Below are 17529 nucleotides of genomic sequence, written 5' to 3' on the forward strand. Positions count from 1 at the left end.
AACTTTGTAACAATGTAGCCACTTGTATTACATGCAGTACCACTGTTCACCACTACCAGAGGAAATATTTTCCATGGGCATCAATGCAACAGCGCCCCCATGTGTGATCGAAAACAGAGCTAAAATACATATCTGTACATAATGTCATAAATGACATCACAAAGCTGGTTTAAATCACCAATAAGTAGTTTTACATTTTTTTTTATTATTTTCCAAGTTAGATCTAAGGAGGATATTCACATCAGTCCAAACTATTAGTCTGGGTTGTGTTTTCAGAACATGACCCCAATACATTGTTATTGCTGCAGTGACACCTGCTGGTCAGTAGAGGTAGTGCTTAAAATAAAAAATAAAAATTGCAGCATCTGCATCTCCCAACTTCTGGCTTATATATATTTTTGCTTATTTTGTCTTGCTGATTCACGTAGTAGAAGAAAGTTAAAGGCTATGGGGGACATTTATCATTTGATATTGTTTTCGTGTCACTTTCAAGTCTGGTTTTGCGTTGTGTGGTTGCACTAAATTTATGAGATGGTGCACAGATTTCATGCATTTGGTGCAACAGCATTGTGTTGTATGACTTAGTACACCAGGGGGCTGCTTGGTGAAGGATGCGACTTTTCTGGGTCTTTTCTTCGACTTTTCAAGTGTTAGGCCCCTTTCACAGGAGCGAGAATTCCGCGCGGGTGCAATGCGTGACGTGAACGCGTTGCACCTGCGCTGAATCTGGACCCATTCATTTCAATGGGGCAGTGCACATAAGAAATGTTTTTTACGCGTCACTTGAAAATCGCAGCATGTTCTATATTCTGTGTTTTTCACGCAACGCAGGCCCCATAGAAGTAAATGAAGCTGCGTGAAAATCGCAAGCATCCGCAAGCAAGTGCGGATGAAATGCGATATTCACTGATGGTTGCTAAGGAGACGAGGGATGAGCGACCCGGGACCCCATTCCCTTTATTATTTTCTATTATAACATGTTTATAATGGAAAATAATAGCATTCTTAATAAAGAATGTTAAGTAAAATGTCCTTTGAGGGTTAAAAAAAATCTAAATAAAAAACTCACCTCATCCACTTGATCGCGCAGCCGTTATCGTCTTCTTTCTACTTGCAGGACCTGCGAAAGGACCTGCGATGATGTCAGTGCAGGTCCTTTTGCAGGTCCTGCGAGTAGAAAGAAGACGATAATGGCTGCGCGATCAAGTGGATGAGGTGAGTTATTTTTTTAGATTTTTTTTTAACCCTCAAGGGACATTTTACTTAACATTCTGTATTAAAGAATGCTATTATTTCAGTTATAACCATGTTATAAGGGAAATTAATAAAATCTACAGAACACCGAACCCAAACCCGAACCTCAGTGAAGAAGTCCGGGTCTGGGTACCACATTCAGTTTTTTATCACACGCGTGCAAAACGCATTAAAACGCTTTGCACTCGAGTGGAAAAAAAACTAAACAACGCAACGCAATCACAGACAAAACTGACTCACTCGCGCGGGTTTTCCGCAATGTAGCCGCAACGCATTATCTGCGACGCTCGTATGAAAGATGCCTTACTGATAGTAAATGTGCCATAATCCAGGTCTAATCTCACTTTTCTGCCTTAAACATAGACCACCTTGAAAAATGGAGTGTCTCCTAAATGACGTAAAAAAACTCGCAATAGGCCTGTCATACAGCATTTTTACACCAAAGACCTTATGTCTGGCTTGATAAAAGTCCCCTATGTTCTTTTTGTTTTGTTTCAGAAACAGCACCACTCACAGGCTGCACATGGTATTACAGCATTCACGTGAATCAGACTGAGATGCAATACCAGACATAACCCAGGGACAAAAGTGGCACTGCTTTTGGAAAAAAATAAATAAAATAAACATCATTTTTGGCTAAATCTGGACAACCCCTTTAAGGGAGTCTCTTGCCTTTGAACTAATATGTATGATGGTAATTTGAGAGTCTGGGCCACTGCAACGTCTGGGGTACGGAGGGGCCAGATTTTGGAATCGGTTTGATCCCTGGCTTGTTGTTCAGTGGTGGTGACACCTGCTGCTAGGACTGTCTAGACTGGATACAACTGTAGCAAACCCTCAGCTGTAAGATATATAAAAGAAGTATTCATATCTAGACATCTAGGCATATCTAGAAATGTATGCCTCAAATGTCCTATAGGTGCTGGTCCACTTGGACTCATCTCTAGAATGGGGACTCATCTTGTGGACACAGCAAATGTTCTCCAGAAAGGTGCGGGTTCCAAAGATGAGACTAGCAGCTATTGGATATTTAAGGCATATTCTCTAGATATGCTGTAAGTATCTAGATGGAAATGCTCCTTTAAGTTTGTATGGGTTTTAAGTTTCTGGACATAAACAAGAATACTTCTATTCACTGACAGCAAGTAGTGACTTTGAAATGATAAGGGACCAATCACAAAGTATACTAGAAAGTTCTACAATATAATGTAATTTTTCAATAAGTAGAGGGGTCACTGTATATGTTAAATATCCCGCAAAGTTCCTGGGCCCCTATGCAAATCTTTAGCAGGGCCCCCACCTATAATGTGACATTTATAATAAAGGAGTCTGTTAAAAGTTTTTACCATGCTGAACTACTGACAGCACTAGGTAGGGGCTAGGAAGAGCAGTTCAACCATGCCTTAGAAGGAGATTTTATCATCAGGAGTATTGTAAATATGAAGTTTTATTCTGCCAGGTGCTGTCACGCTTCGGTGTGGGAGGGAAACACCACAACGAGCATAGGAGGGAAGGGGGCAACAGGGAATCAGGCCTGAGAACTAGGGAAGGAAGATGCACACCTCCTAGTGAAAACCCTTACCAAAATTCTGACTGAGTTCATACGCAGGAATACCTAGAGTCCTATTAAGCCCTATCGGACCCTGGAACTAATGGCAGGGACAAGACTACCTGTTCCTCCAAAAGGAAGGACAAGCAGTTGTCTCCTTCAGGCCTAATACAAACAATAGGGAAATGCAACACACAGAACCCAAACAAAATACAAAAGGGAAAGGAAAGACTTAACTTCAAAGGAGCAATGGAAGCACAAGGAAATCAGCTGAGATCCAACAACAATCTATCGAAAGGTCCAAACAGAAGCTATAAACCGCACAGCATTGTGGGAGAAGCAACTATAAATAGAGAAGGTTAATTGACCCTAATAGTAAAAACCTGGGGAAAGAAGGTGCGGCAAGCACCAGAAACAACACAGACGTCATTTGATCCAAACGGAAAACATGCCAGACCAAACCACGCTTTGCAAGTCTCACCGATCTCCTGCCACCTGCCACGGGAACATCCGTGACAGGTGCTGCTCCTGCAAGGTCTCCTGGTTGGATGCTACAGATGTCACTCAGAAAAGATGGGTGGGGCTGTGAAGCAGTTCAATGCAGGGAGCACCTCACAGTGAAGCTCCGGCCTCCTGAACACTTGCAGGAGCAGAACCTGGCAGAATAAAAGTTCATATTCACACTACTCCTGATGATAAAAGGTTCACAAAAGATATTTTTGTCGTGCTCTCCCCAGCCCACGCCTGAAGCTGTCAGCAGTTTTGCATAGTCAAAACTGCTGACAGACTCTCTTTATATAAATATTGGCCAACCATCTTATGTTGTGGGGCCTTCCAGCTCCCCCGATGGCAGATATTAGGGGAGAGAAGGTTTGGACATGTTTGATGTCAATGTGCCAGATCATTTTGTGTTTGGAAAATTATCCCGTCTCCCATTCGCAACACATGTGTGCGCCAGCTGTGCTGTGCATGAAATGAACTGAATTCAGAGGAATAAAAAAAGATGAAAAAGTTGACAAAAGTAAAGTAAAATAAATTGTAAAACAGTTGTAAGAACGTGCAAGCAACACGAGAGCAATCTGTGTTCTGGCAGCGGAGAGTCTTCCTGCCCTAGTAAATAGCGGCTGTGCAGACGGGGACAGCTGTGCGGCTGCCACTCCTTTAATATGACTCCTGGAAATAGCTCATGTTCCAGCTGACAGCTCCGGCTGCCTGCCAGCGTGCTATTTAGTCCCTGAAACAGAAGTCTTTGGTTCATTATCTGAACCGATGCTAAACTTTCAATCAGAGTAATTTTCTCAAGTCTCTCACAACGTACAGCAAAGGGAGTCATTAAGGGCGTCAGGAGCGGTTATTTGAAGCGCTCGCTAATTAAGCCTTTGCGGAAAGTTTCCTTCTTGGTACGTCAGGTTGTCGTACTGTACGGATGATCCTCAAGTGGAAAGAGGTTTCATCGAAAAACTCCAAAAATACCCAGACTTCAGACACTAGTAGGAGGAGGAAGTGGTGAGGAGCAGGAGAATTAAAGGGATTCTCCATCTTTAGGGAGCAACCTCCTTTAAGTATGTGAGTCATGAAATGATGGTATCATGTCACCGCTTTCATAAGCTTGATGTCAATCAATGGAATCATTATTGTTTAGATTTAGAAGGGGAAAACATGTCTTAATCAACCAAAACTGACGAGTTCTGTGGAATCGGCTGAACATCAAATGTGATAAATCTTTCCCCAGTGTCTGGATTTGCTATATTGGAACTGGAAGTGGTATGTGCCCACTGTGGTGTGTGGTCCCCACACCCAGACGTCACTCACTCAGCACCTAGGACTGTGCAAGTGAGTGCTGAAGTTCTTTTCAGGACGTACCGTAGATTATATAGAGTGAGGAATTCCAGATACGGGAAATGTAGGGCTGAGAGTGAAGAGTGTGTACTGGTGTAATGCGGTGTATAAATGCTATAACTGCCACTTCATCTCCTTTTTTCCAGACGTCCTTTGTCCAAATGTGAAAGTCGAGGGCGATCGTTTTAGACACAAGAATGGAGAAAAAGATGAAATTCCAGGTATGAATTGTGTGCTCTGTGGGAACTGTAATAATGATAATAATTAGATAAAAGTAGAAAACAATAATATTTATTAATATTTCTATTATTACAATTTTTTGTCTACGATGATCATCATTTTCATTAGTTTTGCAATTCTTATTCATAAAATGTTATAAGATTCATATTTCATACTATAATTATATGATATTACTATGAAAAATTTACTAGCTTTCTCTCTGAGGATACGGTCCCATCAGTAATTGAAAGCCTTCCTTCTATGAGGAGGAGGTCCTATCAGTAATTGACAGACTTTCCTCTATGAGGATACGGTCCTTTTAGTGATTGACAGCCTTCCCTCTATGAGGAGACAATCCTATCAGTAACTGACAGCCTTCCCTCTATGAGGAGACAGTCCTATCAGTAATTGACAGCCTTACCTCTATGAGGAGACGGTCCCATCAGTGACTGACAGCCTTGCTTCTATGAGGAGGAGGTCCTATCAGTGACTGACAGCCTTCCCTCTATGACGAGATGGTCCTATCAGTGACTGACTGACAGCCTTCCCTCTATGAGAAGACAGTCCCATCAGTAATTGACAGCCTTCCCTCTATGAGGAGGAGGTCCTATCAGAAATTGACAGCCTTCTCTCTATGAGGAGGAGATCCCATCAGTGATTGACAGCCTTCCGTTTATGAGGAGGAGGTCCCATCAGTGACTGACAGCCTTCCCTCTATGAGGAGACGGTCCTATCAGTAACTGACAGCCTTCCCTCTATGAGAAGACAGTCCTATCAGTGATTGACAGCCTCCCCTCTATGACTATGTATACAGAGAGAGCTGTCAATCATTGATAATACCTCCTCCTCATAGATGGAAGGTTGTCAGTCACTGATAGGACCGTCTCCTAATAGAGGGAAGGCTGTCAATTACTGATGGGACCTCCTCCTCATAGAGGGAAGGCTGTCAATTAATGATGGGACTGTCCTCATAGAGGGAAGGCTGTCAATCACTGATAGGACCCGCTCCTCATAGAGGGGAGGCTGTCAATTACTGATAGGACTGTCTTCTCATAGACGGAAGGCTGTCAATCACTGATAGGACCCCCTCCTCATAGAGGGAAGGCTGTCAAACACTGATAGGACCCCCTCCTCATAGAGGGGAGGCTGTCAATTACTGATATGACCTCCTCCTCATAGAGGGAAGGCTGTCAATCACTGATAGGACCCACTCCTCATAAAGGGGAGGCTGTCAATTACTGATAGGACTGTCTTCTCATAGAGGGAAGGCTGTCAGTCACTGATAGGACCTCCTCCTCATAGAGGGAAGGCTGTCAAACACTGATAGGACCTCCTCCTCATAGAGGGAAGGATGTCAGTCACTGATAAGACCTCCTCCTCATAGAGGGAAGGCTGTCAGTCACTGATAGGACCTCCTCCTCATAGAGGGGAAGGCTGTCAGTCACTGATAGGACCTCCTCCTCATAGAGGGAAGGCTGTCAGTCACTGATAGGACCTCCTCCTCATAGAGGGAAGGCTGTCAATCACTGATAGGACCTCCTCCTCATAGAGGGAAGGCTGACAGTCACTGATAGGACTTCCTCCTCATAGAGGGGAAGGCTGTCAGTCACTGATAGGACCTCCTCCTCATAGAGGGAAGGCTGTCAGTCACTGATAAGACCTCCTCCTCATAGAGGGAAGGCTGTCAGTAACTGATAGGACCTCCTCCTCATAGAGGGAAGGCTGTCAGTCACTGATGGGACCTCCTCCTCATAGAGGGAAGGCTGTCAGTCACTGATAGGACCTCCTCCTCATAGAGGGAAGGCTGTCAGTCACTGATAGGACCTCCTCCTCATAGAGGGAAGGCTGTCAGTCACTGATAGGACCTCCTCCTCATAGAGGGAAGGCTGTCTGTCATTGATAGGACCTCCTCCTCATAAAGGGGAGGCTGTTAGTCACTGATAGGAACTTCTCCTGGACTTCATGCCCAAAATGAGCAGGAATTTATACATTACAAGTTTTACTGAATCTTTTCCCATAAAACTATATATCAGTATCGGCTCCTCCTGCTCTATAATATGCTGCCTGCAGATTCATTTATTTTTTCAGGGTCTCAGGTTCCCTTTAAATATTCCAATGTCTTATTATAACTCTTCAAATTACTAATCATAATTATAGCGAGTGTTGTAACGAAGGTTCAGCAACGTAATATACATTACCTCTTATTGTGGAAGACATAGATAATCTGTCAGCAGATACACAACTGACGTGAGTCACTCAGATCTGAGACGTTCATTACAGCCAATATTAGAAAGCGGAGAATATAATTGGACCCCGGGGCCCCTAATCGTGACTTCTTACGGATTCATCTGAAGGTCTCCCAGCAGGAGATCTCACATAACATACTGTGGTTTATTTCCAGAATCATCTAATAGCAGTGACAGAAATATGATTTTCTCTAATTCCGGGACTATAAATAGTAGATAAACCATCTGGACCAGAGAATATTGCTTTTTATAGACAGTGGACGTAAACCTGGTATTATACGTCCGCTTCTACTACAGATTTAGTGTTCAGAGCAGGTTTACTGGAGTGACATCAAGAGAGGAAAGCAGAGCGCTAAACACGTCAGCCATGTCTATAGATAGGAGAGGTCCTACTGGATGAGATGTCCATGGCATTTTCTGCTATATCTACACCATAGTACTCAGGGCATGGTTGGGGAAACACGGGGGGCTGATCATTTGGAGAGTAATACGATCATAAAATGGACTCACTAATAGTAGACACCAAAATATTAGACATTGCCCTTAAAAATCTAAGAACATACAATTGAAACAAAAACAAAAAAAAATCCTTAGTTGCAATTAATACAAAAGTAATATCGTTTAAAATATTTTATTATTAAAAAGTCAATGTAAATATGACAATTTAATTAATTACACAAGAATCCTATAATTAAAAATTATTTAAAAAAATATGTACTGAATAAGGGTCTTAATAAGCATCAAAATTATAGTGTCAACATATAAATCTGTGCAAAATACCAAGAGCTATGACTATCCTATAGCTGCTACAGTGCAAATAAACTAAAAAAAAATGCTCTTAATATAAATATACTGTATGTGTCACACTATATTATATTGAAATTTCTTTGAAAATTCTAATAAAAATAATTTTTTTCTATAAAGTGCAAAAAGGGAACCAGTAAAGTGCAATTGCAAACATCCACAGAATATATATATATATTAACTAACAAAATTAAATAAGCAACAAGTGAGCACAAGCTACAGCATATTATACTCACTTGCTGCTTGCTTAATTTTGTTAATAAATATATTTATTTTTATTTATTTTTTTCTGTGGATTTTTGCACTTTTTTTAACTACTAAGGCACATATACTGTATTTATATTGGAAAAAAAATTTTTGTTTGTTTTGCTGTAACAGCTATAGGATAGTCATCACTCTTAGTATTTTGCACAGAATTATATGCTGATACTGTAATTAATGCTTATTGAGTACATCTTTTTTAACTATTGGATTTTTGTGTAATTAATTAAATTGTCACATGTACATTGGCATTTTTAATAATAAAATATTTTAAATGATATTACATTTGTATTAATTGCAACTAAGGATTTTTTGTTTTTGTTTTCGTATAACATACTGCCTTAGGCTACTTTCACACCTGCGTTCAGGTGTCCGCTCGTGCGCTCCGTTTGAAGGGGCTCACGAGCGGCCCCGAACGCAGCCGTCCAGCCCCAATGCATTCTCAGTGGAGGCGGATCCACTGAGAATGCATCCGCCTGCCAGCGCTCAGCCTCCGCTCAGTGAGCGGACACCTGAACGCTGCTTGCAGCGTTCGGGTGTCCGCCTGGCCGTGCAGAGGCGAGCGGATCCGTCCACACTTACAATGTAAGTCAATGGGGACGGATCCGCTTGAAGATGACACTATATGGCTCAATCTTCAAGCGGATCCGTTCCCCATTGACTTACAATGTAAAGTCTGAACGGATCCGCTCAGACAACTTTCACACTTAGAAAATTTTCTAAGTTTTAATGCAGACACATCCGTTCTGAACGGATGCGAACGTCTGCATTATCGGAGCGGATCCGTCTGATGAAACATCAGACGTATCCGCTCCGAACGCAAGTGTGAAAGTAGCCTTAGGGATACTACCATACAGAACTTCAGAATATCAGTTCCCATAAAATACTGCCATATAATGCTTGCTTATATGACAATGCTGTATAGCAAAGACTGTAATTGTATCAGCAGTGCCTACATAATACTGCCATAGAGGGCTGGCATCAAAATGCTATATAGTGACGATGTAACAGTACCATATAGTACTAACATATTGCAGATATTTAGTACTTGCGTAATAATGCCATATAGTGAAGACATAAACATAATACAGTACTTCCATACAGTAACCGTATAATGCTACCATATAATACTTCTATAACAATGCTATATAGCAAAGAAATACTGTAATCTTACCAACAGTGCCTACATAATACTGCCATACTGGGCTTACATCACGATGCCATATAATGAAGACATAACAATGTTAACATAATAATGCCATATAGTGAAGGCATAAACATGCTTCCATATAGTAACCATATAATACTGCTATGTAATCCCTACATAATAATGTCATATATTGAATACTGTACCTTACAGCACCCCATAATACTAACATATAGTTCTTACTTAGAAAATGCCATATAGTGAAGACATAAACATAACAGTTCCATACAATGCTCACATAATATTGCCATATAATGCTTACATAATAATGTCATACAGTGAAGACCTGACAGTACCTGCATAATACCGGCATTCAACACTGACATAATAATACCATATGGCGAAGACATACTGTACACATACTGTAATACTGCCTTATAGGACTTACACAGTGCCATATAGTGAAGATATAACAGTACAGTATACAGTACCAATAGAATCCAGCTATTTAGTGCTTAATTAATGTCATATAGTGAAGGCATAAATATAACACTTCCATACAGTGCCCACATAACACTGTCATATAGTGTAGACCTCACATTACTCACATAAAACCGACATATCGTACTTACCTAGTAATGCCATATAGTGATGACCTTAAACTATCTTACAGTGCCCACATACTGCTGTTATATAGTGCTTAAATTATAATGCCACTTTGTGCACACATAACACATACAATACTAAAATAACAGCGATATGTCGACCTCACAAGCAAGTAATGGAGTTAAAACCTCCCCTCCCCTCGTGCTGTTTACATTGGGCTTCTTCAAGGACCGGGGCCTAGGTGCTATGTCTTTGTCTACATCTGTAGATTAAATCTCTAGATAAAAGTTTAGGAAGCCAAAAATAATTGGTGACTTCCAAAATATACAAAAAGAGACACCTTCTGTCTAGAATTGCTGTTTTGCTTGTAATACCTTGTCTGACCACATGATGTGCTGTAAACAGAGAGCACAAACACTGGCTGCAGACATGAGTAGTACAGTATGCTACAGCACCACCTAGTGGTAGGAATAGTTAGCGCTGACTACTGTTTCATAGGTCCATCATCTCCAAGCACTTCGGTACTAGGAAAATCGTATAATTTTTTTTTTTTTTGTGGTTCAGGTCCCATAAATTTTTCCTTCCATTCTATGTGCATTAAGAAACAGAATATAGATAAATTGCAGGGAGGGAGATTTGCTTTGACAATAAGTTTTAATTATACGGACATTAATTCAGTTTCGCATAAACCACCGAACGTATATCTATAAGATCGCGGTGTCCTCAGCTCCGGAAAGTCACATGATTAATGGCGGATCCCAGGCCTTGCATATTACAACCGCTAATAAGATATAACTTTGGGAAATGAGTAATATCCATATGCATCACAGGAAGTGACCTTCACATCGGCGCAGAGGTCAAAAGCCTTTATTCATTTCCAAGAAAAGGCTGCCCTGAAACGACCCAAAGATGAGGATGATAAGTCACTGACGCGTCGTAACAGGATCAGACAAGATGGTTATGGGAATTAAGAGAATTCTAATAGTCATTTACCGTATCTCCTGCTATGTACAATAGATAGATATGAGATAAATATTAGATAGATAGATAGATAGATAGATAGATAGATAGATAGATAGATAGATAGATGGATACTATAGACATTAGATAGATAGATTTTGATCTTCACCATTCTTTCATATTGAGATCACTCGTATTTGTACCACCATCTTGAATAATCTCTTGAAGGTGCTGGTCCATCTTGCTGACATCCATATTCTTCTAGGTGGCACCAGAAGGTTTTCTTCTATCTGGAAGTTTTATGGTCTATAAGGTATAACCTGTTTTCCGTGTTGTCTCTTCTTATGACAGGCTTTGACCTCATGGAGTTATTCAACATAAAAGACGTCATCGGAGGGAGAGAGACCGGGGTGCAAAGCTCCTACGTGCGTCTAGGGACATTCCCCATCGTACAGAGAACTGAGTGAGTCCACCAAATGGCGGTCCATGGGTCCTAGACATCTGAATATTAATATTTCAAGCCAAGTCATATTTTTATGATTGTTGGGAATGCACTTTTCCTATTCAGTGGTATTGTCAAGAAGCAAGTCCTTAGCAAGCAATCCATCTCTGGTTAGGTCTTCAGGTCAATGCCAGGCTGGCGCAAAAATAAAGGTAGGATGGATCAATGAGACCTGGGTGTAATGTGGCCATTCTTACTGCTGTAATAGGTACATTGTCTATAAGAATACATGTGGATGGAGAACTCTGTGCAGTAGTTTAGCTAAAGAGGGAGCAGAGGTAGTGTTCTCTGCAAGTTCAGAGCCCATACTGCACCCTGAAGCACCATAAACACCTGTATCATAAATGGTGCAAGTAGATGGTGAGTCTGGCAAGGTCAAGGAAGTCGGCAAGGACACAGCTTTACTCAAAAACACCAGTATGATAAGGAGTTACCTTGAAGAACTGAATAGTGGGCCATCCTTAGTTGTGGGCAACTCAACTTAAAGCCCCTCAAACTTGATTGTGCATGGGTGCCCCAAACACAAGATCTCCATTTATCAAACTTCGAGAGTTTTATTCATTAAAGGTTTTTTGTCACAATTTTTTTTAAACATTTGTTAAACCAGCACCTGGATCTGAATATTTTTGTAATTGCACGTAATTAAAAATGTTGTATAGCCTCTGAATTATTTAATGAAATCCATCTGTATGGCGCCACCTTCTGTTTGTTGTTTTCCTTATTTCTTCTCCACCTTACTGAGGTGGTCGCACGCGCTCAGTTTAACTCTTCAGCCATATCTGCTGTTAGAAGCTGTGACAGTCAGGCCTCTCTCACACGAGCATTACGGATTCTCTCAGGGTCTAGTCAGGAAAAAACTGATGGTTTTGCACGCCAGTTCAATCGGTTTTGTCTGCAATCGCATTTAGCGTTTCCGCGCAGGTGCAATCAGGTTTTGATGCGTTTTCTTACGAAAAACTGAAGAATAACAATCTACCATCTCTTGGTAACCATCAGTAAAAAACGCATTGCACCCTGACGGAAAATTTGCTTGTGTGAAAGAGGCCTTACATGGATAGAGCTAAAGCAGAAAGGACATGCCCCCAGATGTCAGTCTGAAATAAACCTAACAGAACAGCTGGAGCATTGAATGGGGAGATCTCTGGATCCATATGAGGTCCAGGGCTGGTTTTGGCTTAGAAGGAGGTTGTCATGTCCTATATGATGTCTGTTTTTTTTTTTTTTACATCAATCAAAATCTTGATGTAAAGATTTGTATGTGACTTGCATAGCATGGGGCAGCTATCCCTAAGTCCCATCACATAATAATAGAGCAGTCAATGCCAGATTCCTTCACACCCACCTAATAACCCTTCGCAACATACTGATCGTGCCTCATGTATTGTGCGACAGACGGAAGGAACTCAGCATAAGAATGTCAAATGTCAATATATTCATAGACTGAGAGAAAAATGAAAATGACCCGCCAGCAAAAAATAAAAAACTACAGGACCCATAGTTCTCAAGATGTTTCTTTCTTATAATTCCCTGGCCTCTGTCTCCTTGATAGTTGGTGAATTTGATACATATGTACAGGGCTATAATACAAATGGCAAAACGAAAACCCCCAGAACGGTTAAGAAAAATGAATTCATCAAGCAATACAAATAAGAGAGGTAGTTAAGAAAAATGAATTTGGAAAAAAATAAAAAAAAATTAATTATAAAATATATAAAAAAAACGACGTGTGTAGGAATTATCATTCAAATTAGAAAAGTTATAACTTGAAAAAAAAAACAAGACCACAAGCAAAATGAATACAGTATATTAATGATATGAGGACAGTCACAAACATACAGTAATCCCAACTTTCATGCTGATACCTGCACAAGGGATGGTTCATGGAACAATACTATAAAAAGGCCCAAAGTAGACAAAAAGAGTCATACATCTGCTAACGGGAAAAAGACACATGTGATGTCACAGCAGTTATCAGAAGGAAGCACACTTGTGATGTCACAGCTGTTACCAGAAGGAAGCACACTTGTGATGTCACAGCAGTTACCTGAGGAAAACACACTTGTGATGTCACAGCAGTTATCTAAAGGAAGCATACTTGTGATGTCACAGTAGTTACCAGAAGGAAGCACACTTGTGATGTCACAGCAGTTATCTAAAGGAAGCACACTTGTGATGTCACAGTAGTTACCAGAAGGAAGCACACTTGTGATGTCACAGCAGTTGTCTGAAGGAAGCACACTTGTGATGTCACAGCAGTTACCTGAGGGAAACACACTTGTGATGTCACAGCAGTTAAAAGAAGAAAGCACACTTGTGATGTCACAGCAGTTATCTAAAGAAAGCACACTTGTGATGTCACAGTAGTTATCAGAAGGAAGCACACTTGTGATGTCAGAGCAGTTAAAAGAAGAAAGCACACTTGTGATGTCACAGCAGTTATCTAAAGGAAGCACACTTGTGATGTCACAGTAGTTACCAGAAGGAAGCACACTTGTGATGTCACAGCAGTTAAAAGAAGAAAGCACACTTGTGATGTCACAGCAGTTATCTAAAGGAAGCACACTTGTGATGTCACAGTAGTTACCAGAAGGAAGCACACTTGTGATGTCACAGCAGTTATCTAAAGGAAGCATACTTGTGATGTCACAGTAGTTACCAGAAGGAAGCACACTTGTGATGTCACAGTAGATACCAGAAGGAAGCACACTTGTGATGCCACAGCAGTTACCAGAAGGAAGCACACTTGTGATGTCACAGCAGTTACCTGAGGGAAACACACTTGTGATGTCACAGCAGTTGTCTGAAGGAAGCACACTTGTGATGTCACAGCAGTTATCTAAAGGAAGCACACTTGTGATGTCACAGCAGTTGTCTGAAGGAAGCACACTTGTGATGTCACAGCAGTTACCTGAGGGAAGCACACTTGTGATGTCACAGCAGTTATCTAAAGGAAGCACACTTGTGATGTCACAGTAGTTACCAGAAGGAAGCACACTTGTGATGTCACAGCAGTTATCTAAAGGAAGCACACTTGTGATGTCACAGTAGTTACCAGAAGGAAGCACACTTGTGATGTCACAGCAGTTAAAAGAAGAAAGCACACTTGTGATGTCACAGTAGTTACCAGAAGGAAGCACACTTGTGATGTCACAGCAGTTATGTGAAGGAAGCACACTTGTGATGTCACAGCAGTTATCTGAAGAAGGCACAGTTGTGATGTCACAGCACTTATCTGAAGAAGGCACAGTTGTGATGTCACAGCACTTAAGGCAGGATGTCACAATATGGATCTGCAGCTTTTATTTTAACAACTACTGATGCATCATGCAGAAGATGTCATCCGTGGAGTCCAGCCTCTGAGATTCCAATAGGCTAGTTCCCCTTAATGCTAGTGAACAGAGGGGGTCTCTGCACATGGACCCTGACAATCGCAACATCTGATGCGTCTCTATGAAATGTCTTTAACTGTCCGTCAGCTCTAATAAAGGACCATTGTTAAGGGGTTTCTCACTTTGGCAAATCCCTACTTGCTAGAAGGTTTCCTTGGCAAGCTTTACTGCTCAGTGCTGTTAGGGGTGTGTCTGACAGCAGCTTGCTGACGTTTCCAATAACAATGTCACGGCAGTGGGTGTGGAACCAGTGTGTTAACCAACAGCTTTGACAGGGCTAATCCTAAGGACGTTATCCTGGCAGTCCCAGTTATTTACCCTTTATTCCCAATTCAGGGATCTGGACTTTGGTGCAGGGGAGCCATGAAGCCACTACCTCCTGGATTAGCCTGTGTGTGGTTAACAGCTGACCCATGAGAGTCAGAGACACCACTGCAGGTCACTGAGGGATCAGGCTGAGTCATAGTCAGAGAGAATCCAAAGTCTGCGAAGGCAATGTTATATCAGTACGGGTAAACAGGCACAGGTCAAGTCAGGCGGCAAAGGGTCAATACAGGTAAACAATAAGAAGTCAGTACACAGGCAGAACAATATTCACTACAGCTATGCAGGAACGTAGCAGGAAGCAACCTATTGCTCAGGCTCCTTTCCACTGAGCAATAGGTTCCTTCCTGCTTAAGTATTCGAAGATTGCCAGAAGATTAAGATGGGTTTGCACTGACTCTTCAAGAGCTAGAGGAAGCACACGTGTGTTCCCTATGGGCAGGGGAGAAGGGGTCTTGCTGGAAAGCAGGCGGCAGCCTGTGTGGAGGGATAGAGTAAGCTCAGCGGCTGGGCCCACTTGAAGGAAGACAGCATGATAAGGGTCCGGCCGGTTGGGTAAGTAAAGCAGAGTAGCAGTGGCTTACAGCCTCCACTGTAGCAATAACTAGTAGAATTGCTTGCAAAGTAAAGTTCAAGTAAAAAATAAATAAATCTAATATAAAAAAATGGGCTTTGTGTAGTCTTCTTCTTCCAGTCTTCTATGACTCCCAAATACCAGGTAGTTCACTGCCAAAAACAAAAGCCAGAGTAACAGATACTGGATGCAGGAAAAATACTGCAACATGGTATATGACAGTATACAGTATAGACTTCAAGTGTGAGAAGGGCGAAAGTTACAAAATGTTGGATTTGATTTGTTTTGATGTAAAATGTAATTACCTTGAAATACCACGTAAAGCAGCAGAAGCCTGATTCATGGGATGCGGCCCATCAGGAAGATTGTGATCATCTGATTCCCATTTAATGTGTCTAATCACGGCAGTAGTCATAGACGCTCGATGAAAGAATCATCAGGAGAATACTGACAGGAGTTCTCAAATCTCAGTGAATCATTCCTCCCAGAGCTGACATGGTGCTTTGTTTAGGTATCGTTGTAAAACTGACTATAGTCTGGATTTAAAGGGATACTGAATATGTATCCTGTGCTTACATTGGTAAAATTGGTTAACCCCTGGCCAAGATCATGCTTTCTGTCATCCAAACGATACTAATAAAGTGCAAGAAAGCAGACCATTGCAAGGCAAAATTCCTCAACCCTGCTCAACAAACGTCAGCAGTAGTCGGTGACCGGTGTCCTCCTTCACCCTCTGTGCACTTGTTTTTGCCTAAGCTGCCGCCACAACATGTCTCAGATCCTCGAGAGTCTAGGTTCGGCTTAGAGCCAGGATACAAGAGGTTGAGGAACCTAAGAGTCACACATTGCCAATCTTAGGTTTAATGGTACCATGTGCATAACCTTCTACTGATACCCCCTATGGTACCCAAATAATACAGTGATACAGTGTACAAATAACTACACCATTAAGTGCCTAATTGCCAGTGTCAGGCTGTTACCAAAATAGCAATAGACAAGCAATAAAATTTGCAATGTAGCTGGATGAAGTACAGATAGTCTTCTCATAGGCACCATGTGTGGGGATGAGGGTGAGCACCAGCCCTGGCTATACATACCTTCAGGCCCCAGGAGGGACACCTATAATGGCGTTATGGCTAGGCCATCCAGACAGAATTTCTAGAAGATGTCTAGCAAGAACATCAGTGCAACACAAAGGTGTGTGCCAAAAGAGTAAAAGTGAAGTGCCTGCAAATGTGTCCCCAATACATTAAATTAGGACACCCCTAGGCGCCACTCTGTGGACTATTTTGGGCTTTCAAACTTCTTGACCAATGGCTTTGATCTAGTGTCTTCTGGTCACTTTAACCCTCCATGCACAATGGCAACTCTTGCTTTGGTGGACACAGGTCATCCATGTGTTAGTTTGCTCTTCAGCTGCTGATCAGGGTCTCATATGGGTTCTCTGTGATGATCCTCATTTTAAACTTGGTGTCGTATCTGCATGCAGCATGATATAGAGCAGAAGGAGCTGAGCAGATTGATACAGTGGCAAAAGATTCAGTTTACCTTGTATTTTCTTTATTTAAATCCATTTAACTACTTAGGAGTCCAGTGGGAGGTCCTACTCAGTGATTGACAGATAACTGATAGGCGCGGTTTTTTAGGGAAATCGATCAATCATTGATAGAATCACGAACCGGACTCATAAACATAGGAAAAGCAGACATTTTAATAAATAAATTGCTGTTATGTTGCTGGCCCGTGGCTGCAGTTGTCCGACTCCCCTGGTAAGCATAGGTGTTACGCCACTTACCCTGCTGCTGTTTTGGTAGTCCGGACCCACTGGCTCTGTTTTACCCTCCAGCAGGGGGTC

The 17529-nt window shown here is 41.6% G+C and overlaps 1 protein-coding gene across 2 annotated transcripts in view; it reads left to right on the forward strand.

The window, feature by feature from the left end:
- The window catches only part of COL22A1 (collagen type XXII alpha 1 chain), a 316179-nt gene that overhangs the window by 59558 nt on the left and 239092 nt on the right, over positions 1-17529 (forward strand). For both annotated transcript variants that reach the window (XM_040433114.1, XM_040433115.1), the window contains exons 3-4: positions 4789-4863; positions 11237-11348. In XM_040433114.1, the coding sequence (XP_040289048.1) occupies positions 4789-4863; positions 11237-11348 (187 nt within the window). The remainder of the gene's footprint in view (positions 1-4788; positions 4864-11236; positions 11349-17529) is intronic.

The sequence above is a fragment of the Bufo bufo genome, chromosome 5 (assembly GCF_905171765.1).
Source record: "Bufo bufo chromosome 5, aBufBuf1.1, whole genome shotgun sequence".
NCBI lineage: Eukaryota > Metazoa > Chordata > Amphibia > Anura > Bufonidae > Bufo > Bufo bufo.